This window comes from Ranitomeya imitator, chromosome 7 (genome assembly GCF_032444005.1).
Source record: "Ranitomeya imitator isolate aRanImi1 chromosome 7, aRanImi1.pri, whole genome shotgun sequence".
Classification (NCBI taxonomy): Eukaryota; Metazoa; Chordata; class Amphibia; order Anura; family Dendrobatidae; genus Ranitomeya; species Ranitomeya imitator.
In genome coordinates this window covers 221,270,584-221,296,373 of record NC_091288.1, presented here as the reverse complement: position 1 = coordinate 221,296,373, position 25,790 = coordinate 221,270,584, and the positions used below count along the sequence as shown (strand labels likewise).

The window sequence follows — 25,790 nt, the reverse complement described above, 5'->3', positions numbered from 1 at the left end:
CCCCGTGCTGCCCCATATATAGTACAGTCCTGAGCCCCCGTGCTGCCCCGTATATAGTACAGTCCTGAGCCCCCGTGCTGCCCCGTATATAGTACAGTCCTGAGCCCCCGTGCTGCCCCATATATAGTACAGTCCTGAGCCCCCGTGCTGCCCCGTATATAGTACAGTCCTGAGCCCCCGTGCTGCCCCGTATATAGTACAGTCCTGAGCCCCCGTGCTGCCCCGTATATAGTACAGTCCTGAGCCCCCGTGCTGCCCCATATATAGTACAGTCCTGAGCCCCCGTGCTGCCCCGTATATAGTACAGTCCTGAGCCCCCGTGCTGCCCCATATATAGCACAGTCCTTTTGAAATGATTTTTAGTGAATCTTTTAATTTTATCAATCGGGTAGGGAAGGGGAGGGAGTCAATAAATTTAGAGAACTCGGACAGAATATCTCAGATTGTCAGAGTAGCAAAGTTAGAACATGACACTGTATCTCTGATCAGATACATTACTTAACTGTGGTTAACAGAAGACGGAAACAAAAGAGAAAACATTAGAACATTTACTGGTGAGTTCATCCACACGTCTTACAGATGACTCAAGAACTGTGAAATGTTACATTCTATAGCTCACATTCCCTATTAGATTTATACCAACAGCAAAGCTCCACTAAGGAGCCGTGTAGATAAAGTTTACCTAATATATCTGTAAGTTCAGGTTTTTTCCACCAATAACCTAGGGTATTCTATACTACTAAAAAAATGTGGATGAGGATATATTTGATGGAAGAATCCACGTGCTCCATGTCAACAGAGAGGGGTTATCAAAAAGGCTATTATTGGAAAAAGAGATTATATGTTGTGAAACGTGCGTCCACGGTGAGTTCACTTTACAGCACCCTCAACATATGTGGCAACGGTCGCCCTGCCGTCCCTCCGACATAATGGTGACTGATCGAGACTTCTATGTGCCCGTCTAATAGGGGTATAGCACCACCGTGACTGCGGCATTAGAGGCACAGGTGGCACTGATCAGTCTGACGGGTGATATTGAGGGCAGCCTCCCACCTTTCATGTATATATTCCTAAGACTGGTGACATCTTTGCTGACATAGTTATAGAGATTTTTTTAGACTCCAAATATTTGTTATTTGTGTTACACAAAAGCAAAGAAAGGGATTTCAACATTCATTATTTTACGATTATTAACACCAACTCGGAGGGAGGGATTTTTTTGATCCTTGACTTGATCCAAATATCGGGTAATGAAAAATGATACATAGAAGCGAGCAAAGGTAGAGGAAGTTTGTGAATTTGTTCAACTCTAACGGAGTTTTTAGTAGGTTTAATGAGTATGTTCCAGGCAGAAATTAGAGCTTGAAAAATTAGCTGTTTAGATTAAGAAATTGAAGAACGTTTCTCGCATAGATTCTAGGATAAACCACGCAGGGTGCGAGCGCTCGTGGAACCAACGCCAACTTTGTTTAACCAGGGATGCCAGGTAATAAGCATATATAGTTGGTAAACCAAAACCTCCGTTACATTTACGTTTGTACAAAAGGTCGACCGCCACTCGAGCCCTTTCTCCACTCCAAACAAACGAGTTGATCATGCCTCGAATTTTAGAGATAAACCGAGAAGGAAAAACTATTAGGAGGGTCCTAAATATGTGAAGGATTTTAGGTAGGATAAAGGATTTTACTGCCGGTATTTTGCCTAATAAGGAGAGATCTGAGCGCCCAAGATTAGAAAAGTCGACAGATCATTTTTGTAATGTCCAGATTGGCATCGATAGTAGATAAAAGTGATGCCCAGATAGACTATTTCTTTCCCTTCCAGCGCAAAATCCGTTTGCTCCATCAAATCACCAATCTCGGCCTCATTTATCATAAACGTTAGTACTTTGGACTTTTGCGAATTTATCTTGAAGTATGAGACTTTACAGAGGGTCTCCAATTCCAGAGTTAGGGCTCTGATGGAGTTTAAGACTCAGATCCAGAACGTGAGAGATTTTATACAAGAAAATTCGTTTTAATTTTTCAGAAAAAAAAAAAAATATATATATATATATACACACACGAACAACGGCACCTGATGTCTGTACTAAGCATGTGCAACAGTCCAAGCACCTTAAACACTCTGCACCGCTGTTGTGCACCATGCAGCATCTGATACAGATGATAGGTCACTGGTGCGGGTCACAGGGCGAACGGGTTGGCGTGGATGGTGACATCTTTGATTCGCACTTCTTCCAGGGGCCGGAAGGATTTCTCATGTACCGGAAGTTTCTCCAGTTCATCCAACGTGTCCAGTCCATCGATGACTCTGCAGAGCGTAGAGGGAACAACAAGCAGCTCCTGAAATACTCTGTGCTGCTGGGGACCCGGCTCCTTCTGCTATGAAACATTTCGCCTCTGTCCTCCCATTCACCCGGATGTGAAAAGGGGAATGGGGACAATGAGAGAAGCGAGAGCCACGGAGAACAGAACTGCCGATTGTGCCAACAGAACCACTCAACTGGCCTCAAACACTCTGTGCTGCTTTTACGGTTTGCTTCTTCCACTAGGTATCTCTCAGTACAAGACCTCCCTATAAGATCAGAGCTGACATCCTCTGTGCTGCAGGGCCCCCTCCCCCAACATCCTCTGTGCTGCAGGGCCCCCTCCTCTCCTGACATCCTCTGTGCTGCAGGGCCCCCTCCTCTCCTGACATCCTCTGTGCTGCAGGGCCCCCTCCCCCAACATCCTCTGTGCTGCAGGGCCCCCTCCCCCGACATCCTCTGTGCTGCAGGGCCTCCTCCTCTCCTGACATCCTCTGTGCTGCAGGGCCCCCTCCTCTCCTGACATCCTCTGTGCTGCATGGCCCCCTCCTCTCCTGACATCCTCTGTGCTGCAGGGCCTCCTCCTCTCCTGACATCCTCTGTGCTGCAGGGCCCCCTCCTCTCCTGACATCCTCTGTGCTGCATGGCCTCCTCCTCTCCTGACATCCTCTGTGCTGCAGGGCCCCCTCCTCTCCTGACATCCTCTGTGCTGCATGGCCCCCTCCTCTCCTGACATCCTCTGTGCTGCAGGGCCCCCTCCTCTCCTGACATCCTCTGTGCTGCAGGGCCCCCTCCTCTCCTGACATCCTCTGTGCTGCAGGGCCCCCTCCTCTCCTGACATCCTCTGTGCTGCATGGCCCCCTCCTCTCCTGACATCCTCTGTGCTGCAGGGCCTCCTCTCCTGACATCCTCTGTGCTGCAGGGCCTCCTCCTCTCCTGACATCCTCTGTGCTGCAGGGCCCCCTCCTCTCCTGACATCCTCTGTGCTGCAGGGCCTCCTCCTCTCCTGACATCCTCTGTGCTGCAGGGCCCCCTCCTCTCCTGACATCCTCTGTGCTGCAGGGCCTCCTCCCCCGACATCCTCTGTGCTGCAGGGCCCCCTCCTCTCCTGACATCCTCTGTGCTGCAGGGCCTCCTCCTCTCCTGACATCCTCTGTGCTGCAGGGCCCCCTCCTCTCCTGACATCCTCTGTGCTGCAGGGCCTCCTCCTCTCCTGACATCCTCTGTGCTGCAGAGTCCCCTCCTCTCCTGACATCCTCTGTGCTGCAGGGCCTCCTCCTCTCCTGACATCCTCTGTGCTGCAGGGCCCCCTCCTCTCCTGACATCCTCTGTGCTGCATGGCCCCCTCCTCTCCTGACATCCTCTGTGCTGCAGGGCCCCCTCCTCTCCTGACATCCTCTGTGCTGCAGGGCCCCCTCTCCTGACATCCTCTGTGCTGCAGGGCCCCCTCCTCTCCTGACATCCTCTGTGCTGCATGGCCCCCTCCTCTCCTGACATCCTCTGTGCTGCAGGGCCCCCTCCTCTCCTGACATCCTCTGTGCTGCATGGCCCCCTCCTCTCCTGACATCCTCTGTGCTGCAGGGCCTCCTCCTCTCCTGACATCCTCTATGCTGCAGGGCCCCCTCCTCTCCTGACATCCTCTGTGCTGCAGGGCCTCCTCCTCTCCTGACATCCTCTGTGCTGCAGGGCCTCCTCCTCTCCTGACATCCTCTATGCTGCAGGGCCTCCTCCTCTCCTGACATCCTCTATGCTGCAGGGCCTCCTCCTCTCCTGACATCCTCTGTGCTGCAGGGCCCCCTCCTCTCCTGACATCCTCTATGCTGCAGGGCCTCCTCCTCTCCTGACATCCTCTGTGCTGCAGGGCCCCCTCCTCTCCTGACATCCTCTGTGCTGCAGGGCCCCCTCTCCTGACATCCTCTGTGCTGCAGGGCCCCCTCCTCTCCTGACATCCTCTGTGCTGCAGGGCCTCCTCCTCTCCTGACATCCTCTGTGCTGCAGAGTCCCCTCCTCTCCTGACATCCTCTGTGCTGCAGGGCCCCCTCCTCTCCTGACATCCTCTGTGCTGCAGGGCCTCCTCCTCTCCTGACATCCTCTGTGCTGCAGGGCCCCCTCCTCTCCTGACATCCTCTGTGCTGCAGGGCCTCCTCCTCTCCTGACATCCTCTGTGCTGCAGAGTCCCCTCCTCTCCTGACATCCTCTGTGCTGCAGGGCCCCCTCCTCTCCTGACATCCTCTGTGCTGCAGGGCCCCCTCCTCTCCTGACATCCTCTGTGCTGCAGGGCCTCCTCCTCTCCTGACATCCTCTGTGCTGCAGGGCCTCCTCCTCTCCTGACATACTCTGTGCTGCAGGGCCTCCTCCTCTCCTGACATCCTCTGTGCTGCAGGGCCCCCTCCTCTCCTGACATCCTCTGTGCTGCAGGGCCTCCTCCTCTCCTGACATCCTCTGTGCTGCAGGGCCCCCTCCTCTCCTGACATCCTCTGTGCTGCAGGGCCTCCTCCTCTCCTGACATCCTCTGTGCTGCAGGGCCTCCTCCTCTCCTGACATCCTCTGTGCTGCAGGGCCCCCTCCTCTCCTGACATCCTCTGTGCTGCAGGGCCCCCTCCTCTCCTGACATCCTCTGTGCTGCAGGGCCCCCTCCTCTCCTGACATCCTCTGTGCTGCAGAGTCCCCTCCTCTCCTGACATCCTCTGTGCTGCAGGGCCCCCTCTCCTGACATCCTCTGTGCTGCAGGGCCCCCTCTCCTGACATCCTCTGTGCTGCAGGGCCCCCTCTCCTGACATCCTCTGTGCTGCAGAGTCCCCTCCTCTCCTGACATCCTCTGTGCTGCAGGGCCCCCTCTCCTGACATCCTCTGTGCTGCAGGGCCTCCTCCTCTCCTGACATCCTCTGTGCTGCAGGGCCCCCTCTCCTGACATCCTCTGTGCTGCAGGGCCCCCTCCTCTCCTGACATCCTCTGTGCTGCAGGGCCCCCTCCTCTCCTGACATCCTCTGTGCTGCAGGGCCCCCTCCGCTTACATCCTCTGTGCTGCAGGGCCCCCTCTCCTGACATCCTCTGTGCTGCAGGGCCCCCTCCGCTTACATCCTCTGTGCTGCAGGGCCCCCTCCGCTTACATCCTCTGTGCTGCAGGGCCCCCTCCGCTTACATCCTCTGTGCTGCAGGGCCTCCTCCTCTCCTGACATCCTCTGTGCTGCAGGGCCTCCTCCTCTCCTGACATCCTCTGTGCTGCAGGGCCCCCTCTCCCGACATCCTCTGTGCTGCAGGGCCCCCTCTCCTGACATCCTCTGTGCTGCAGGGCCCCCTCCGCTTACATCCTCTGTGCTGCAGGGCCCCCTCCTCTCCTGACATCCTCTGTGCTGCAGGGCCCCCTCCTCTCCTGACATCCTCTGTGCTGCAGGGCCCCCTCCTCTCCTGACATCCTCTGTGCTGCAGGGCCTCCTCCTCTCCTGACATCCTCTGTGCTGCAGGGCCCCCTCCTCTCCTGACATCCTCTGTGCTGCAGGGCCTCCTCCTCTCCTGACATCCTCTATGCTGCAGGGCCCCCTCCTCTCCTGACATCCTCTGTGCTGCAGGGCCTCCTCCTCTCCTGACATCCTCTGTGCTGCAGGGCCTCCTCCTCTCCTGACATCCTCTATGCTGCAGGGCCCCCTCCTCTCCTGACATCCTCTGTGCTGCAGGGCCTCCTCCTCTCCTGACATCCTCTGTGCTGCAGGGCCCCCTCCTCTCCTGACATCCTCTGTGCTGCAGGGCCTCCTCCTCTCCTGACATCCTCTGTGCTGCAGAGTCCCCTCCTCTCCTGACATCCTCTGTGCTGCAGGGCCCCCTCCTCTCCTGACATCCTCTGTGCTGCAGGGCCTCCTCCTCTCCTGACATCCTCTGTGCTGCAGGGCCCCCTCCTCTCCTGACATCCTCTGTGCTGCAGGGCCTCCTCCTCTCCTGACATCCTCTGTGCTGCAGGGCCCCCTCCTCTCCTGACATCCTCTGTGCTGCAGGGCCCCCTCTCCTGACATCCTCTGTGCTGCAGGGCCCCCTCCTCTCCTGACATCCTCTGTGCTGCAGGGCCTCCTCCTCTCCTGACATCCTCTGTGCTGCAGGGCCCCCTCCTCTCCTGACATCCTCTGTGCTGCAGGGCCTCCTCCTCTCCTGACATCCTCTGTGCTGCAGGGCCTCCTCCTCTCCTGACATCCTCTGTGCTGCAGGGCCCCCTCCTCTCCTGACATCCTCTGTGCTGCAGAGTCCCCTCCTCTCCTGACATCCTCTGTGCTGCAGGGCCCCCTCTCCTGACATCCTCTGTGCTGCAGGGCCCCCTCTCCTGACATCCTCTGTGCTGCAGGGCCCCCTCTCCTGACATCCTCTGTGCTGCAGAGTCCCCTCCTCTCCTGACATCCTCTGTGCTGCAGGGCCCCCTCTCCTGACATCCTCTGTGCTGCAGGGCCTCCTCCTCTCCTGACATCCTCTGTGCTGCAGGGCCCCCTCTCCTGACATCCTCTGTGCTGCAGGGCCCCCTCCTCTCCTGACATCCTCTGTGCTGCAGGGCCCCCTCCTCTCCTGACATCCTCTGTGCTGCAGGGCCCCCTCCGCTTACATCCTCTGTGCTGCAGGGCCCCCTCTCCTGACATCCTCTGTGCTGCAGGGCCCCCTCCGCTTACATCCTCTGTGCTGCAGGGCCCCCTCCGCTTACATCCTCTGTGCTGCAGGGCCCCCTCCGCTTACATCCTCTGTGCTGCAGGGCCTCCTCCTCTCCTGACATCCTCTGTGCTGCAGGGCCTCCTCCTCTCCTGACATCCTCTGTGCTGCAGGGCCCCCTCTCCCGACATCCTCTGTGCTGCAGGGCCCCCTCTCCTGACATCCTCTGTGCTGCAGGGCCCCCTCCGCTTACATCCTCTGTGCTGCAGGGCCCCCTCCTCTCCTGACATCCTCTGTGCTGCAGGGCCCCCTCCTCTCCTGACATCCTCTGTGCTGCAGGGCCTCCTCCTCTCCTGACATCCTCTGTGCTGCAGGGCCCCCTCCTCTCCTGACATCCTCTGTGCTGCAGGGCCTCCTCCTCTCCTGACATCCTCTATGCTGCAGGGCCCCCTCCTCTCCTGACATCCTCTGTGCTGCAGGGCCTCCTCCTCTCCTGACATCCTCTGTGCTGCAGGGCCCCCTCCTCTCCTGACATCCTCTGTGCTGCAGGGCCTCCTCCTCTCCTGACATCCTCTGTGCTGCAGAGTCCCCTCCTCTCCTGACATCCTCTGTGCTGCAGGGCCTCCTCCTCTCCTGACATCCTCTGTGCTGCAGGGCCTCCTCCTCTCCTGACATCCTCTGTGCTGCAGGGCCCCCTCCTCTCCTGACATCCTCTGTGCTGCATGGCCCCCTCCTCTCCTGACATCCTCTGTGCTGCAGGGCCTCCTCCTCTCCTGACATCCTCTGTGCTGCAGGGCCTCCTCCTCTCCTGACATCCTCTATGCTGCAGGGCCCCCTCCTCTCCTGACATCCTCTGTGCTGCAGGGCCTCCTCCTCTCCTGACATCCTCTGTGCTGCAGGGCCTCCTCCTCTCCTGACATCCTCTGTGCTGCAGGGCCCCCTCTCCTGACATCCTCTGTGCTGCAGGGCCCCCTCCTCTCCTGACATCCTCTGTGCTGCAGGGCCTCCTCCTCTCCTGACATCCTCTGTGCTGCAGGGCCTCCTCCTCTCCTGACATCCTCTGTGCTGCAGGGCCTCCTCCTCTCCTGACATCCTCTGTGCTGCAGGGCCCCCTCCTCTCCTGACATCCTCTGTGCTGCAGGGCCTCCTCCTCTCCTGACATCCTCTGTGCTGCAGGGCCTCCTCCTCTCCTGACATCCTCTGTGCTGCAGGGCCTCCTCCTCTCCTGACATCCTCTGTGCTGCAGGGCCCCCTCCTTTCCTGACATCCTCTGTGCTGCAGGGCCTCCTCCTCTCCTGACATCCTCTGTGCTGCAGGGCCCCCTCCTCTCCTGACATCCTCTGTGCTGCAGGGCCTCCTCCTCTCCTGACATCCTCTGTGCTGCAGGGCCTCCTCCTCTCCTGACATCCTCTGTGCTGCAGGGCCTCCTCCTCTCCTGACATCCTCTGTGCTGCAGGGCCTCCTCCTCTCCTGACATCCTCTGTGCTGCAGGGCCCCCTCCTCTCCTGACATCCTCTGTGCTGCAGAGTCCCCTCTCCTGACATCCTCTGTGCTGCAGGGCCTCCTCCTCTCCTGACATCCTCTGTGCTGCAGGGCCCCCTCTCCTGACATCCTCTGTGCTGCAGGGCCTCCTCCTCTCCTGACATCCTCTGTGCTGCAGGGCCCCCTCCTCTCCTGACATCCTCTGTGCTGCAGGGCCCCCTCTCCTGACATCCTCTGTGCTGCAGGGCCTCCTCCTCTCCTGACATCCTCTGTGCTGCAGAGTCCCCTCCTCTCCTGACATCCTCTGTGCTGCAGGGCCCCCTCTCCTGACATCCTCTGTGCTGCAGGGCCTCCTCCTCTCCTGACATCCTCTGTGCTGCAGGGCCCCCTCCTCTCCTGACATCCTCTGTGCTGCAGGGCCCCCTCCTCTCCTGACATCCTCTGTGCTGCAGGGCCCCCTCCGCTTACATCCTCTGTGCTGCAGGGCCCCCTCCGCTTACATCCTCTGTGCTGCAGGGCCCCCTCCTCTCCTGACATCCTCTGTGCTGCAGGGCCCCCTCCTCTCCTGACATCCTCTGTGCTGCAGGGCCCCCTCTCCTGACATCCTCTGTGCTGCAGGGCCCCCTCCGCTTACATCCTCTGTGCTGCAGGGCCCCCTCCGCTTACATCCTCTGTGCTGCAGGGCCCCCTCCGCTTACATCCTCTGTGCTGCAGGGCCTCCTCCTCTCCTGACATCCTCTGTGCTGCAGGGCCTCCTCCTCTCCTGACATCCTCTGTGCTGCAGGGCCCCCTCTCCCGACATCCTCTGTGCTGCAGGGCCCCCTCTCCCGACATCCTCTGTGCTGCAGGGCCCCCTCCCCCGACATCCTCTGTGCTGCAGAGTCCCCTCCCCCGACATCCTCTGTGCTGCAGGGCCTCCTCCTCTCCTGACATCCTCTGTGCTGCAGGGCCTCCTCCTCTCCTGACATCCTCTGTGCTGCAGGGCCTCCTCCTCTCCTGACATCCTCTGTGCTGCAGGGCCCCCTCTCCTGACATCCTCTGTGCTGCAGGGCCCCCTCTCCTGACATCCTCTGTGCCGCAGGGCCTCCTCCTCTCCTGACATCCTCTGTGCTGCAGGGCCTCCTCCTCTCCTGACATCCTCTGTGCTGCAGGGCCCCCTCTCCTGACATCCTCTGTGCTGCAGGGCCCCCTCTCCTGACATCCTCTGTGCTGCAGGGCCCCCTCTCCTGACATCCTCTGTGCTGCAGGGCCCCCTCTCCTGACATCCTCTGTGCTGCAGGGCCCCCTCTCCTGACATCCTCTGTGCTGCAGGGCCCCCTCCCCCGACATCCTCTGTGCTGCAGGGCCTCCTCCTCTCCTGACATCCTCTGTGCTGCAGGGCCTCCTCTCCTGACATCCTCTGTGCCGCAGGGCCTCCTCCTCTCCTGACATCCTCTGTGCTGCAGGGCCTCCTCTCCTGACATCCTCTGTGCTGCAGGGCCCCCTCTCCTGACATCCTCTGTGCTGCAGGGCCCCCTCTCCTGACATCCTCTGTGCTGCAGGGCCCCCTCTCCTGACATCCTCTGTGCTGCAGGGCCCCCTCCTCTCCTGACATCCTCTGTGCTGCAGGGCCCCCTCTCCTGACATCCTCTGTGCTGCAGGGCCTCCTCCTCTCCTGACATCCTCTGTGCTGCAGGGCCTCCTCTCCTGACATCCTCTGTGCCGCAGGGCCCCCTCTCCTGACATCCTCTGTGCTGCAGGGCCTCCTCCTCTCCTGACATCCTCTGTGCTGCAGGGCCCCCTCCTCTCCTGACATCCTCTGTGCTGCAGGGCCCCCTCTCCTGACATCCTCTGTGCTGCAGGGCCTCCTCCTCTCCTGACATCCTCTGTGCTGCAGGGCCTCCTCTCCTGACATCCTCTGTGCCGCAGGGCCCCCTCTCCTGACATCCTCTGTGCTGCAGGGCCCCCTCCTCTCCTGACATCCTCTGTGCTGCAGGGCCCCCTCTCCTGACATCCTCTGTGCTGCAGGGCCTCCTCTCCTGACATCCTCTGTGCTGCAGGGCCCCCTCCCCCGACATCCTCTGTGCTGCAGGGCCTCCTCCTCTCCTGACATCCTCTGTGCTGCAGGGCCCCCTCCTCTCCTGACATCCTCTGTGCTGCAGGGCCTCCTCTCCTGACATCCTCTGTGCTGCAGGGCCCCCTACTCTCCTGACATCCTCTGTGCTGCAGGGCCCCCTCTCCTGACATCCTCTGTGCTGCAGGGCCCCCTCTCCTGACATCCTCTGTGCTGCAGGGCCTCCTCTCCTGACATCCTCTGTGCTGCAGGGCCCCCTCTCCTGACATCCTCTGTGCTGCAGGGCCCCCTCTCCTGACATCCTCTGTGCTGCAGGGCCTCCTCCTCTCCTGACATCCTCTGTGCTGCAGGGCCCCCTCCTCTCCTGACATCCTCTGTGCTGCAGGGCCCCCTCCTCTCCTGACATCCTCTGTGCTGCAGGGCCTCCTCCTCTCCTGACATCCTCTGTGCTGCAGGGCCTCCTCCTCTCCTGACATCCTCTGTGCTGCAGGGCCCCCTCTCCTGACATCCTCTGTGCTGCAGGGCCCCCTCTCCTGACATCCTCTGTGCTGCAGGGCCCGGTCACTTACTTCCCCAGTATGGTGTACTTCATGTCCAGATGCGGCTGTTTGCCGTACGTGATGAAGAACTGCGAGGCGTTGGTATTGGGGCCGCTGTTTGCCATGGAGACGACGCCGCGGACGCTGTGCTGCGGGAGACATGATGGAGGACTGGAATCATCCTGCGTGGCTGGTAATAATCTCATCCCGCAGTCTGATACTCTGGCGCTGATTCTGGATCATCAGACCTGCTATGTGATAATACACACATACTGTACGTCTCTGCACAGCGGCCTCAGCAGAGGGAGCCGAGCCCGGGATAAGTCGCCACTTTCAGGATGTTCCGGAATATCAGATGCCGGACTAACAGACATTCAGTACACTGGCCCTGACTGATGGATGGAGGACAAAATGTAACTCACCTTTACGAATTCGCTGAATTCATCCTCAAATTTACGACCCCAGATGCTTTGGCCGCCCTTCCCTGTCCCTGAAAAAGAAAGCAAAGATCAGCGGCAACAGAACAGAGCGAACGACACCGAGAAAGGAGGGCGCCAACAGAGCGAGCGACACCGAGAAAGTAGGGCGCCAACAGAGCAAGCAACACCGAGAAAGGAGGGCGCCAACAGAGCGAGCGACACCGAGAAAGGAGGGCGCCAACAGAGCGAGCGACACCGAGAAAGGAGGGCGCCAACAGAGCGAGCGACACCGAGAAAGGAGGGCGCCAACAGAGCGAGCGACACCGAGAAAGGAGGGCGCCAACAGAGCGAGCGACACCGAGAAAGGAAGGCGCCAACAGAGCGAGCAACACCGAGAAAGGAGGGCGCCAACAGAGCGAGCGACACCGAGAAAGGAGGGCACCAACAGAGATAGGGACACTGAGAAAGGAGGGCGCCAACAGAGCATGAGACACCGAGAAAGGAGGGCACCAACAGAGACTGCAACACCGAGAATGGAGGGCGCCAACAGAGACAGCGACACTGAGAAAGGAGGGCGCCAACAGAGCGAGCGACACCGAGAAAGGAGGGCGCCAACAGAGCGAGCGACACCGAGAAAGGAAGGCGCCAACAGAGCATGAGACACCGAGAAAGGAGGGCGCCAACAGAGCGAGCGACACCGAGAAAGGAGGGCACCAACAGAGCGAGCGACACCGAGAAAGGAGGGCGCCAACAGAGCATGAGACACCGAGAAAGGAGGGTGCCAACAGAGCAAGAGACACCGAGAAAGGAGGGCACCAACAGAGCAAGAGACACCGAGAAAGGAGGGCGCCAACAGAGCATGAGACACCGAGAAAGGAGGGCGCCAACAGAGACTGCAACACCGAGAATGGAGGGCGCCAACAGAGACAGCGACACCGAGAAAGGAGGGCGCCAACAGAGCGAGCGACACCGAGAAAGGAGGGCGCCAACAGAGCGAGCGACACCGAGAAAGGAGGGCGCCAACAGAGCGAGCGACACCGAGAAAGGAGGGCGCCAACAGAGCGAGCGACACCGAGAAAGGAAGGCGCCAACAGAGCGAGCAACACCGAGAAAGGAGGGCGCCAACAGAGCGAGCGACACCGAGAAAGGAGGGCACCAACAGAGATAGGGACACTGAGAAAGGAGGGCGCCAACAGAGCATGAGACACCGAGAAAGGAGGGCGCCAACAGAGACTGCAACACCGAGAATGGAGGGCGCCAACAGAGACAGCGACACTGAGAAAGGAGGGCGCCAACAGAGCGAGCGACACCGAGAAAGGAGGGCGCCAACAGAGCGAGCGACACCGAGAAAGGAAGGCGCCAACAGAGCATGAGACACCGAGAAAGGAGGGCGCCAACAGAGCGAGCGACACCGAGAAAGGAGGGCACCAACAGAGCGAGCGACACCGAGAAAGGAGGGCGCCAACAGAGCATGAGACACCGAGAAAGGAGGGCGCCAACAGAGACTGCAACACCGAGAATGGAGGGCGCCAACAGAGACAGCGACACTGAGAAAGGAGGGCGCCAACAGAGCATGAGACACAGAGAAAGGAAGGCGCCAACAGAGCATGAGACACCGAGAAAGGAGGGCACCAACAGAGCGAACGACACTGAGAAAGGAGGGCACCAACGGAGCAAGCGACACAGAGAAAGGAGGGCACCAACGGAGCAAGCGACACAGAGAAAGGAGGGACTCAACGGAGCAAGCGACACCGAGAAAGGAGGGCGCCAACAGAGCAAGCGACACCGAGAAAGGAGGGTACCAACAGAGCAAGAGACACCAAGAAAGGAGGGCGACACTGAGAAAGGAGGGGGCCAACAGAGACACCGAGAAAAGAGGCCGCCAACAGAGCAAGCGACACCGAGAAAGGAGGGCGCCAACAGAGCAAGAGACACCGAGAAAAGAGGCCGCCAACAGAGCAAGCGACACCGAGAAAGGAGGGCACCAACGTAGCAAGAGACACCGAGAAAGGAGGGCGCCAACGGAGCAAGCGACACCGAGAAAGGAGGGCGCCAACAGAGCGAGCGACACCGAGAAAGGAGGGCGCCAACAGAGCGAGCGACACAGAGAAAGGAGGGCACCAACGGAGCAAGCGACACAGAGAAAGGAGGGCACCAACGGAGCAAGCGACACCGAGAAAGGAGGGCACCAACGGAGCAAGCGACACCGACAAAGGAGGGCGCCAACAGAGCAAGCGACACCGACAAAGGAGGGCACCAACGGAGCAAGAGACACCGAGAAAGGAGGGCACCAACAAAGCAAGCGACACCGAGAAAGGAGGGCGCCAATGGAGCAAGCGACACCGAGAAAGGAGGGGGACAACAGAGACACCGAGAAAGGAGGCCGCCAACAGAGCAAGAGACACCGAGAAAGGAGGCCGCCAACAGAGCAAGAGACACCGAGAAAGGAGGGCACCAACAGAGACACTGAGAAAGGAGGGCGCCAACAGAGCAAGCGACACCGAGAAAGGAGGGCGCCAACAGAGCAAGAGACACCAAGAAAGGAGGGCGACACTGAGAAAGGAGGGGGCCAACAGAGACACCGAGAAAGGAGGGCGCCAACAGAGCAAGCGACACCGAGAAAGGAGGGCGCCAACGAAGCAAGCGACACCGAGAAAGGAGGGCGCCAACGAAGCAAGCGACACCGAGAAAGGAGGGCGCCAACGGAGCAAGAGACACCGACAAAGGAGAGCACCAACGTAGCAAGAGACACCAAGAAAGGAGGGCACCAACGTAGCAAGAGACACCGAGAAAGGAGGGCGCCAACGGAGCAAGCGACACCGAGAAAGGAGGGCGCCAACGGAGCAAGAGACACCGAGAAAGGAGGGCACCAACGGAGCAAGCGACACCGAGAAAGGAGGGCACCAACGGAGCAAGAGACACAGAGAAAGGAGGGCACCAACAAAGCAAGCGACACCGAGAAAGAAGGGCGCCAACGGAGCAAGCGACACCGAGAAAGGAGGGTGGCAACAGAGCAAGAGACACTGAGAAAGGAGGGCGCCAACGGAGCAAGCGACACCGAGAAAGGAGGGCGCCAACAGAGCAAGAGACACTGAGAAAGGAGGGCGCCAACAGAGCAAGCGACACCGAGAAAGGAGGGCGCCAACAGAGCAAGAGACACTGAGAAAGGAGGGCGCCAACAGAGCAAGAGACACTGAGAAAGGAGGGTGCCAACAGAGACACAGAGAAAGGAGGGCGCCAACAGAGCAAGCGACACTAAGGAGGGCGCCAACAGAGCAAGCGACACTAAGGAGGGCACCAACAGAGCAAGCGACACTAAGGAGGGCGCCAACAGAGCAAGCGACACTAAGGAGGGCACCAACAGAGCAAGCGACACTAAGGAGGGCACCAACAGAGCAAGCGACACTAAGGAGGGCACCAACAGAGCAAGCGACACTAAGGAGGGCACCAACAGAGGAAGAGACACAGAAAAAAGAGGGGGCGAACAGAGAGACAGCGAGGTCGATATACACCCCCTGGATCAGCATGCTCCCCTCACCTGTGGGGTCTCCCGTCTGCACCATGAAGCCCTTGATGTTGCGGTGGAATATGCAGCCGGTGTAGTAGTTCCCGGCACATAGAGCCATGAAGTTCTGCAGGAGGAGACAGAGTCAGCAGTGGAAACAGTCAGCATGGCAGCGGCGACACGGGCGTCAGGTTCACTCACCTCGCTCGCCTTCGGCGCTCGCTCACAGAAAACCTCAATTTTGATATCGCCCAAATCTGTGTGCAGCGTCACCGCCTGAGAGAGAACGGAGAAGAGGAATCAGGGAGACACGGGGGGAGCGTGAGGGGAGCCACGGGGGCAGCGGGAGGGGAGCGTGAGGGGAGCCACGGGGGCAGCGGGAGGGGAGCGTGAGGGGAGCCACGCGGGCAGCGGGAGGGGAGCGTGAGGGGAGCCACGGGGGCAGCGTGAGGGGAGCCACGGGGGCAGCGGGAGGGGAGCGTGAGGGGAGCCACGGGGGCAGCGGGAGGGGAGCGTGAGGGGAGCCACGGGGGCAGCGGGAGGGGAGCGTGAGGGGAGCCACGGGGGCAGCGGGAGGGGAGCGTGAGGGGAGCCACGGGGGCAGCGGGAGGGGAGCGTGAGGGGAGCCACGGGGGCAGCGGGAGGGGAGCGTGAGGGGAGCCACGGGGGCAGCGGGAGGGGAGCGTGAGGGGAGCCACGGGGGCAGCGGGAGGGGAGCGTGAGGGGAGCCACGGGGGCAGCGGGAGGGGAGCGTGAGGGGAGCCACGGGGGCAGCGGGAGGGGAGCGTGAGGGGAGCCACGGGGGCAGCGGGAGGGGAGCGTGAGGGGAGCCACGGGGGCAGCGGGAGGGGAGCGTGAGGGGAGCCACGGGGGCAGCGGGAGGGGAGCGTGAGGGGAGCCACGGGGGCAGCGGGAGGGGAGCGTGAGGGGAGACACGGGGGGCAGCGGGGAGACTTGGGGGTGGTGTGAGGGGAGCCGGGGAGCAGGAGGGGAGCCGGTGTGAGGAGAATCACGGGGGTGGGGGTGGGGGTGGGGGTGGGGGTGAGATTACGGGAGCCGGGGAGACACGGGCCGGCCATGGCTCCTTCTTTCTTCACATCCCATCGTGGAGGAGTTCACTTACTTACAGAATTACTGAGCAGCCATGACAGCTTATGATGCTGGAGACAACTCACCATCGTGTCCGCGGGAAAATCAGAGCCAGAATTGCGCCCGCGCTCCCGGGTGTACCAGCATGGCCGCCCCCGCCTTCTCTCGCCTCATGGGTGTAGCAATATGGCCGACCGCCAGTACAGTCTAAACTTCCTGTGAGTACGGGCAGCAAGTGTTCATCTCCAGAGGGGTAGGGAGTATACAGCACAAAGGAGACTGTGAGTATACAGAGGGGTCTGGGCAGTGGGATATGCAGCGGTGGAGGAGGTGGTGCGGGGCAGTGGGGTGGACAGCGGTGGAGGAGGTGGTGCGGGGCAGTGGGGTGGACAGCGGTGGAGGAGGTGGTGCGGGGCAGTGGGGTGGAGGAGGTGGTGCGGGGCAGTGGGGTGTGCAGCGGTGGAGGAGGTGGTGCGGGGCAGTGGGGTGGAGGAGGTGGTGCGGGGCAGTGGGGTGGACAGCGGTGGAGGAGGTGGTGCGGGGCAGTGGGGTGGACAGCGGTGGAGGAGGTGGTGCGGGGCAGTGGGGTGGACAGCGGTGGAGGAGGTGGTGCGGGGCAGTGGGGTGGACAGCGGTGGAGGAGGTGGTGCGGGGCAGTGGGGTGGACAGCGGTGGAGGAGGTGGTGCGGGGCAGTGGGGTGGACAGCGGTGGAGGAGGTGGTGCGGGGCAGTGGGGTGGACAGCGGTGGAGGAGGTGGTGCGGGGCAGTGGGGTGGACAGCGGTGGAGGAGGTGGTGCGGGGCAGTGGGGTGGACAGCGGTGGAGGAGGTGGTGCGGGGCAGTGGGGTGGACAGCGGTGGAGGAGGTGGTGCGGGGCAGTGGGGTGGAGGAGGTGGTGCGGGGCAGTGGGGTGGAGGAGGTGGTGCGGGGCAGTGGGGTGGAGGAGGTGGTGCGGGGCAGTGGGGTGGAGGAGGTGGTGCGGGGCAGTGGGGTGGAGGAGGTGGTGCGGGGCAGTGGGGTGGAGGAGGTGGTGCGGGGCAGTGGGGTGGAGGAGGTGGTGCGGGGCAGTGGGGTGGAGGAGGTGGTGCGGGGCAGTGGGGTGGAGGAGGTGGTGCGGGGCAGTGGGGTGGAGGAGGTGGTGCGGGGCAGTGGGGTGGAGGAGGTGGTGCGGGGCAGTGGGGTGGAGGAGGTGGTGCGGGGCAGTGGGGTGGAGGAGGTGGTGCGGGGCAGTGGGGTGGAGGAGGTGGTGCGGGGCAGTGGGGTGGAGGAGGTGGTGCGGGGCAGTGGGGTGGAGGAGGTGGTGCGGGGCAGTGGGGTGGAGGAGGTGGTGCGGGGCAGTGGGGTGGAGGAGGTGGTGCGGGGCAGTGGGGTGGAGGAGGTGGTGCGGGGCAGTGGGGTGGAGGAGGTGGTGCGGGGCAGTGGGGTGGAGGAGGTGGTGCGGGGCAGTGGGGTGGAGGAGGTGGTGCGGGGCAGTGGGGTGGAGGAGGTGGTGCGGGGCAGTGGGGTGGAGGAGGTGGTGCGGGGCAGTGGGGTGGAGGAGGTGGTGCGGGGCAGTGGGGTGGAGGAGGTGGTGCGGGGCAGTGGGGTGGAGGAGGTGGTGCGGGGCAGTGGGGTGGAGGAGGTGGTGCGGGGCAGTGGGGTGGAGGAGGTGGTGCGGGGCAGTGGGGTGGAGGAGGTGGTGCGGGGCAGTGGGGTGGAGGAGGTGGTGCGGGGCAGTGGGGTGGAGGAGGTGGTGCGGGGCAGTGGGGTGGAGGAGGTGGTGCGGGGCAGTGGGGTGGAGGAGGTGGTGCGGGGCAGTGGGGTGGAGGAGGTGGTGCGGGGCAGTGGGGTGGAGGAGGTGGTGCGGGGCAGTGGGGTGGAGGAGGTGGTGCGGGGCAGTGGGGTGGAGGAGGTGGTGCGGGGCAGTGGGGTGGAGGAGGTGGTGCGGGGCAGTGGGGTGGAGGAGGTGGTGCGGGGCAGTGGGGTGGAGGAGGTGGTGCGGGGCAGTGGGGTGGAGGAGGTGGTGCGGGGCAGTGGGGTGGAGGAGGTGGTGCGGGGCAGTGGGGTGGAGGAGGTGGTGCGGGGCAGTGGGGTGGAGGAGGTGGTGCGGGGCAGTGGGGTGGACAGCGGTGGAGGAGGTGGTGCGGGGCAGTGGGGTGGACAGCGGTGGAGGAGGTGGTGCTGGGCAGTGGGATGTACAGCGGTGGTGCGGTGGAGGAGGTGGTGCGGGGCAGTGGGGTGCGGTGGAGGAGGTGGTGCTGGGCAGTGGGATGTACAGCGGTGGTGCGGTGGAGGAGGTGGTGCGGGGCAGTGGGGTGTGCAGCGGTGGAGGAGGTGGTGCGGGGCAGTGGGGTGTGCAGCGGTGGAGGAGGTGGTGCGGGGCAGTGGGGTGTGCAGCGGTGGAGGAGGTGGTGCGGGGCAGTGGGGTGTGCAGCGGTGGAGGAGGTGGTGCGGGGCAGTGGGCTGTGCAGCGGTGGAGGAGGTGGTGCGGGGCAGTGGGGTGGGCAGCGGTGGAGGAGGTGGTGCGGGGCAGTGGGATGTGCAGCGGTGGAGGAGGTGGTGCGGGGCAGTGGGGTGGACAGCGGTGGAGGAGGTGGTGCGGGACAGTGGGGTGGAGGAGGTGGTGCTGGGCAGTGGGATGTGGTGCGGTGGAGGAGGTGGTGCGGGGCAGTGGGGTGCGGTGGAGGAGGTGGTGCTGGGCAGTGGGATGAACAGCGGTGGTGCGGTGGAGGAGGTGGTGCGGGGCAGTGGGGTGCGGTGGAGGAGGTGGTGCTGGGCAGTGGGATGTACAGCGGTGGTGCGGGGCAGTGGGGTGCGGTGGAGGAGGTGGTGCTGGGCAGTGGGATGTACAGCGGTGGAGGAGGTGGTGCGGGGCAGTGGGGTGCGGTGGAGGAGGTGGTGTGGGGCAGTGGGATATGCAGCGGTGGAGGAGGTGGTGCGGGGCAGTGGGGTGGACAGCGGTGGAGGAGGTGGTGCGGGACAGTGGGGTGGACAGCGGTGGAGGAGGTGGTGCTGGGCAGTGGGATGTACAGCGGTGGTGCGGTGGAGGAGGTGGTGCGGGGCAGTGGGGTGCGGTGGAGGAGGTGGTGCTGGGCAGTGGGATGTACAGCGGTGGTGCGGTGGAGGAGGTGGTGCGGGGCAGTGGGGTGCGGTGGAGGAGGTGGTGCGGGGCAGTGGGGTGTGCAGCGGTGGAGGAGGTGGTGCGGGGCAGTGGGGTGTGCAGCGGTGGAGGAGGTGGTGCGGGGCAGTGGGGTGTGCAGCGGTGGAGGAGGTGGTGCGGGGCAGTGGGGTGTGCAGCGGTGGAGGAGGTGGTGCGGGGCAGTGGGGTGTGCAGCGGTGGAGGAGGTGGTGCGGGGCAGTGGGGTGTGCAGCGGTGGAGGAGGTGGTGCGGGGCAGTGGGAGGTGGTGCGGGGCAGTGGGGTGGACAGCGGTGGAGGAGGTGGTGCGGGACAGTGGGGTGGACAGCGGTGGAGGAGGTGGTGCTGGGCAGTGGGATGTACAGCGGTGGTGCGGTGGAGGAGGTGGTGCGGGGCAGTGGGGTGCGGTGGAGGAGGTGGTGCTGGGCAGTGGGATGTACAGCGGTGGTGCGGTGGAGGAGGTGGTGCGGGGCAGTGGGATGCGGTGGAGGAGGTGGTGCGGGGCAGTGGGGTGTGCAGCGGTGGAGGAGGTGGTGCGGGGCAGTGGGGTGTGCAGCGGTGGAGGAGGTGGTGCGGGGCAGTGGGGTGTGCAGCGGTGGAGGAGGTGGTGCGGGGCAGTGGGGTGTGCAGCGGTGGAGGAGGTGGTGCGGGGCAGTGGGGTGTGCAGCGGTGGAGGAGGTGGTGCGGGGCAGTGGGGTGTGCAGCGGTGGAGGAGGTGGTGCGGGGCAGTGGGGTGGACAGCGGTGGAGGAGGTGGTGCGGGGCAGTGGGATGTGCAGCGTTGAAGGAGGTGGTGCGGGGCAGTGGGGTGGACAGCGGTGGAGGAGGTGGTGCGGGGCAGTGGGGTGTGCAGCGGAGGAGGTGGTGCGGGGCAGTGGGGTGGACAGCGGTGGAGGAGGTGGTGCGGGGCAGTGGGATGTGCAGCGGTGAAGGAGGTGGTGCGGGGCAGTGGGGTGGACAGCGGTGGAGGAGGTGGTGCGGGGCAGTGGGATGTGCAGCGGTGAAGGAGGTGGTGCGGGGCAGTGGGGTGGACAGTGGTGCGGGGCAGTGGGGTGGACAGCGGCAGGGCAGTGGGGTGGACAGTGGTGGAGGAGGTGGTGCGGGGCAGTGGGGTGGACAGCGGTGGAGGAGGTGGTGCGGGGCAGTGGGGTGGACAGTGGTGGAGGAGGTGGTGCGGGGCAGTGGGGTGTGCAGCGGTGGAGGAGGTGGTGCGGGGCAGTGGGGTGTGCAGCGGTGGAGGAGGTGGTGCGGGGCAGTGGGGTGTGCAGCGGTGGAGGAGGTGGTGCGGGGCAGTGGGGTGTGCAGCGGTGGAGGAGGTGGTGCGGGGCAGTGGGGTGTGCAGCGGTGGAGGAGGTGGTGCGGGGCAGTGGGGTGTGCAGCGGTGGAGGAGGTGGTGCGGGGCAGTGGGGTGTGCAGCGGTGGAGGAGGTGGTGCGGGGCCGTGGGGTGTGCAGCGGTGGAGGAGGTGGTGCGGGGCAGTGGGGTGGACAGTGGTGGAGGAGGTGGTGCGGGGCAGTGGGGTGTGCAGCGGTGGAGGAGGTGGGTGCGGGGCATAAAGCGGAGGAGGTGGTGTGGGGTTTACACATTATTTATGTCCATTGTTCTCACGTTTCCTTGCCCCGCCTCCAGACTCCGCCCCTTTGCCCTGAATGCTGCATTGCCGCCCGCTGTGGCCCCTCCTCCTTGCCGTATCCTCGCGTCCTCCTCGCCGGCACATGATGGACCTGTCCTTGGTGGTCTCCCGCCTGGACGCGCTGGCTCCCCCGGCCCTGGCGGAGAGCTGGGATAATGTCGGCCTCTTGGTGGAGCCGAGCCCCCCGCACCAGGTGCGCAGGATGCTGCTGACCAATGACCTGACGGAGGACGTCCTGCAGGAGGCGCTGGCGGCGGGGGCAGACATGGTGCTGTCCTATCACCCGCCCATCTTCAAGGCACTGAAGCGTGTGACCTGCGCCCACTGGAAGGAGCGGCTGGTGGTGACGGCTCTGGAGAAGCGGCTGGCGGTGTACTCCCCACACACGGCCTGCGACGCTCTCGCCAACGGGGTCAACGACTGGCTGGGGCGAGCGCTGGGTGAGTCCTGTCCTCATATTAGGGGAACTCGCCCCGAGATCCTGCCTGACCCCTGACTGTCTGTGCAGGTGCCTGTGTGTCCGTGCCGCTCCGCGCCTCCACCGCCCTCTCCTACCCCGGAGGACATGGACACCTCCTGGAGTTCGGGGGCGACGTCCCGGAGTCCGTGCTGAGCAGGGTGAGCGCCCTGCAGGGGGCGTGTGTGCGCACCTTCCCGCTCAGGTAACGTCCTGCCCGTGTATATACATGTGTAATGTCAGTCACTGTATACACCTGACCCCGACCATCATCCAGGGGCGGAAAGGAGGACGGCGCCCGGGTCCGGCTCAGCTGCTCCCACACCGCCATGCTGCAGGCCCTCGCCATACTGTCCGAGGACCCCGAGGTCTACAGGGGCACGGAGCTGCTCACCCTGCAGAAGGTAAGACCCCCGGGTATAGTATTACTAGCCCCCCTGCTGGCCACACTGTACAGACCCCCAGGGTATAGTGTTACTAGCCCCCTCTGCTGGCCACATTGTGCAGACCCCCAGGGTATAATATCACTAGTCCCCCCCCTGCTGCCACATTGTACAGACCCCCAGGGTATAATATCACTAGCCCCCTCTGCTGGCCACATTGTACAGAACCCCGGGGTATAGTATTAGTGGCCATATTGTACAGACCCCCGGGGTATAATATTAGTAGCCCCCTCTGCTGCCACATTGTACAGACCCCCGGGTATAATATCACTAGCCCCCTCTGCTGCCACATTGTACAGACCCCCGGGGTATAATATTAGTAGCCCCCTCTGCTGCCACATTGTACAGACCCCCAGGGTATAGTATCACTAGCCCCCTCTGCTGGCCACATTGTACAGACCCCCGGGTATAGTATTACTAGCCCCCTCTGCTGGCCACATTGTACAGACCCCCAGGGTATAGTATTACCAGCCCCCTCTGCTGGCCACATTGTACAGACCCCCGGGTATAATATCACTAGCCCCCCCCTGCTGGCCACACTGTACAGACCCCCGGGGTATAGTATCACTAGCCCCCTCTGCTGGCCACATTGTACAGACCCCCGGGGTATAATATCACTAGCCCCCCTGCTGGCCACACTGTACAGACCCCCGGGGTATAATATCACTAGCCCCCCTGCTGGCCACATTGTACAGACCCCCGGGTATAGTATTACTAGCCCCCCCTGCTGGCCACATTGTACAGACCCCCGGGTATAGTATTACTAACTCCCTCTACTGGCCACATTGTACAGACCCCCGGGTATAGTATCACTAGCCCCCTCTGCTGGCCACATTGTACAGACCCCCGGGTATAGTATTACCAGCCCCCTCTGCTGGCCACAGTGTACAGACCCCCGGGTATAGTATTAGTAGCCGCCTCTGCTGGCCACATTGTACAGACCCCCGGGTATAGTATCACTAGCCCCCTCTGCTGGCCACATTGTACAGACCCCCGGGGTATAATATCACTAGCCCCCTCTGCTGGCCACATTGTACAGACCCCCGGGTATAGTATCACTAGCCCCCTCTGCTGGCCACATTGTACAGACCCCCGGGTATAGTATCACTAGCCCCCCTGCTGGCCACATTGTACAGACCCCCGGGTATAGTATCACTAGCCCCCTCTGCTGGCCACATTGTACAGACCCCCGGGTATAGTATTAGTAGCCCCCCCTGCTGGCCACATTGTACAGACCCCCGGGGTATAATATCACTAGCCCCCCTGCTGGCCACATTGTACAGACCCCCGGGGTATAGTATTACTAGCCCCCCCTGCTGGCCACATTGTACAGACCCCCGGGGTATAGTATTAGTAGCCCCCCCTGCTGGCCACATTGTACAGACCCCCGGGGTATAATATCACTAGCCCCCTCTGCTGGCCACATTGTACAGACCCCCGGGGTATAATATTAGTAGCCCCCCTGCTGGCCACATTGTACAGACCCCCGGGGTATAATATCACTAGCCCCCTCTGCTGGCCACATTGTACAGACCCCCGGGGTATAATATTAGTAGCCCCCCTGCTGGCCACATTGTACAGACCCCCGGGTATAGTATCACTAGTCCCCCCTGCTGGCCACATTGTACAGACCCCCGGGTATAGTATCACTAGTTCCCTCTGCTGGCCACATTGTACAGACCCCCGGGGTATAATATCACTAGCCCCCCTGCTGGCCACATTGTACAGACCCCCGGGGTATAATATCACTAGCCCCCTCTGCTGGCCACATTGTACAGACCCCCGGGTATAGTATTACTAGCCCCCTCTGCTGGCCACATTGTACAGACCCCCGGGTATAGTATTACTAGCCCCCCCTGCTGGCCACATTGTACAGACCCCCGGGGTATAGTATTAGTAGCCCCCCCTGCTGGCCACATTGTACAGACCCCCGGGGTATAATATCACTAGCCCCCTCTGCTGGCCACATTGTACAGACCCCCGGGGTATAATATTAGTAGCCCCCCTGCTGGCCACATTGTACAGACCCCCGGGTATAGTATCACTAGTCCCCCCTGCTGGCCACATTGTACAGACCCCCGGGTATAGTATCACTAGTTCCCTCTGCTGGCCACATTGTACAGACCCCCGGGGTATAATATCACTAGCCCCCCTGCTGGCCACATTGTACAGACCCCCGGGGTATAATATCACTAGCCCCCTCTGCTGGCCACATTGTACAGACCCCCGGGTATAGTATTACTAGCCCCCTCTGCTGGCCACATTGTACAGACCCCCGGGTATAGTATTACTAGCCCCCTCTGCTGGCCACATTGTACAGACCCCCGGGGTATAATATCACTAGCCCCCTCTGCTGGCCACATTGTACAGACCCCCGGGGTATAATATCACTAGCCCCCTCTGCTGGCCACATTGTACAGACCCCCGGGTATAGTATTACTAGCCCCCTCTGCTGGCCACATTGTACAGACCCCCGGGTATAGTATTACTAGCCCCCTCTGCTGGCCACATTGTACAGACCCCCGGGTATAGTATCACTAGTTCCCTCTGCTGGCCACATTGTACAGACCCCCGGGGTATAGTATTAGTAGCCCCCCTGCTGGCCACATTGTACAGACCCCCGGGGTATAATATTAGTAGCCCCCCTGCTGGCCACATTGTACAGACCCCCGGGTATAGTATTACTAACCCCCTCTGCTGGCCACATTGTACAGACCCCCGGGGTATAATATTAGTAGCCCCCCTGCTGGCCACATTGTACAGACCCCCGGGTATAGTATCACTAGCCCCCCTGCTGGCCACATTGTACAGAACCCCGGGGTATAGTATTAGTAGCCCCCTCTGCTGGCCACATTGTACAGACCCCCGGGGTATAATATTAGTAGCCCCCCTGCTGGCCACATTGTACAGACCCCCGGGGTATAATATCACTACTCCCTACAGGGTGGACCCCCGATGTATATTGTCACTAGTCCTTACAGGGTGGACCCCGCAGTATTTTCGCACTAGCCTCTAATGCTGGACCCCCGGGTACAATCTGCCTCTGCAGCCCCCTCTGCTGGACGCGGGGATGGGTCGCCTCTGCACTCTCGCGGGTCCAGTGTCCATGGCGGTCGCTGTTGAACGCATCAAAAGTCACGTTGGGCTGAAGCACGTGCGTCTCGCCCTGGGGCGAGGGAAGATGTTGGGTGAGTGCGCCCCCCATCATCTCCCGGTGTGTTTATCTCCGGAGGATCCTTCACGCTTCTTCTCTTCTTGGTTTCCGCAGACTCCCCGGTGAGTGTGATGGCCGTCTGCGCCGGCTCCGGGAGCAGCATATTAAGTGGCGTCCCCGCCGATCTCTACCTGACAGGTAACACAGGGCAGTGACCACCATGATGGTGTCTATTAGCGGAGGTGGGGGGGGCAGATATGTGATTTGGGAGCACGGCGCCGCCTCTCTCCTCAGGTTGTGTCAGGTATTGCACCTGTGGACTGCAGTACCCCCCACATCCTGAGCACGGGGGCAGCGCTGTCTTTATAGCCAGCAGCCATGCTCTTCTATCTCCTTGTTGATGAGCGCCCTTTTCCCTCCGCAGGTGAGATGTCGCACCACGAGGTCCTGGATGCGGTGGCGGAGGGCCGCAGCGTTATCCTGTGTGAGCACAGTAACTCGGAGCGGGGGTACCTGCGGGAACTGGGGGCGCAAATTACACAATGCCTGGAGGGGAAGGTGGAGGTGACGGTGTCCCGGACTGACCGCGACCCCCTGGAGGTGGTGTGAGGACCGGTGGGAGCCGCCAGCACAGGATGAAGCGGCCGCTGATGATCCCAGCGCAGTGTGGTGTAATAAAGCGAGCCGCACTGGATTTATGTCACAGAGTGTAGGGGCATCTAGTGGTCGCACTGCAGATAGTCGCGGGGTGTCGCCATCATCATCAGTGCCGTACGCCGACAATGCCCGACAGCCCTCTGATCACTTCTAACTATGGATGTGGCCAATATGTGTGTATGGTGGATGCACGCTGATATAGTACGTAATCATTGCTATACTTTAATTATATTATTACGTATAACCCTCGATGTCTTCTTATAAGTCACCAAATGTCTCCCAAAAATGCAATAAAAGCAAACACAATGCCGAGTGTA

The 25,790-nt window shown here is 61.7% G+C and overlaps 2 protein-coding genes across 3 annotated transcripts; one reads left to right on the top strand and one right to left on the bottom strand.

Annotated features, from left to right (window-relative positions):
* Positions 1–353: 353 nt before the first annotated feature.
* PPIL3 (peptidylprolyl isomerase like 3) lies at positions 354–16,228 on the bottom strand. Of its 2 annotated transcripts, none has more exons than XM_069735105.1 (6): positions 16,102–16,228; positions 15,128–15,202; positions 14,960–15,053; positions 11,425–11,492; positions 11,033–11,151; positions 354–2,310 (listed from the first exon to the last, which is right to left on the bottom strand). In XM_069735105.1, exons 1-6 carry the CDS (start codon positions 16,102–16,104, stop codon positions 2,184–2,186), a joined length of 486 nt encoding a protein of 161 aa, XP_069591206.1. In that variant the 5' UTR covers positions 16,105–16,228; the 3' UTR covers positions 354–2,183. The 2 variants fall into 2 exon arrangements, with proteins under 2 accessions (XP_069591206.1, XP_069591207.1); XM_069735106.1 differs by having other exon boundaries at positions 2,055–2,310; positions 16,050–16,112.
* NIF3L1 (NGG1 interacting factor 3 like 1) lies at positions 16,189–25,790 on the top strand. The gene is made up of 7 exons (XM_069735104.1): positions 16,189–16,296; positions 20,759–21,202; positions 21,271–21,424; positions 21,497–21,623; positions 24,712–24,850; positions 24,931–25,014; positions 25,241–25,790. The coding sequence occupies exons 2-7, from the start codon at positions 20,779–20,781 to the stop codon at positions 25,423–25,425; spliced, it is 1,113 nt and encodes a 370-aa protein (XP_069591205.1). The 5' UTR covers positions 16,189–16,296; positions 20,759–20,778; the 3' UTR covers positions 25,426–25,790.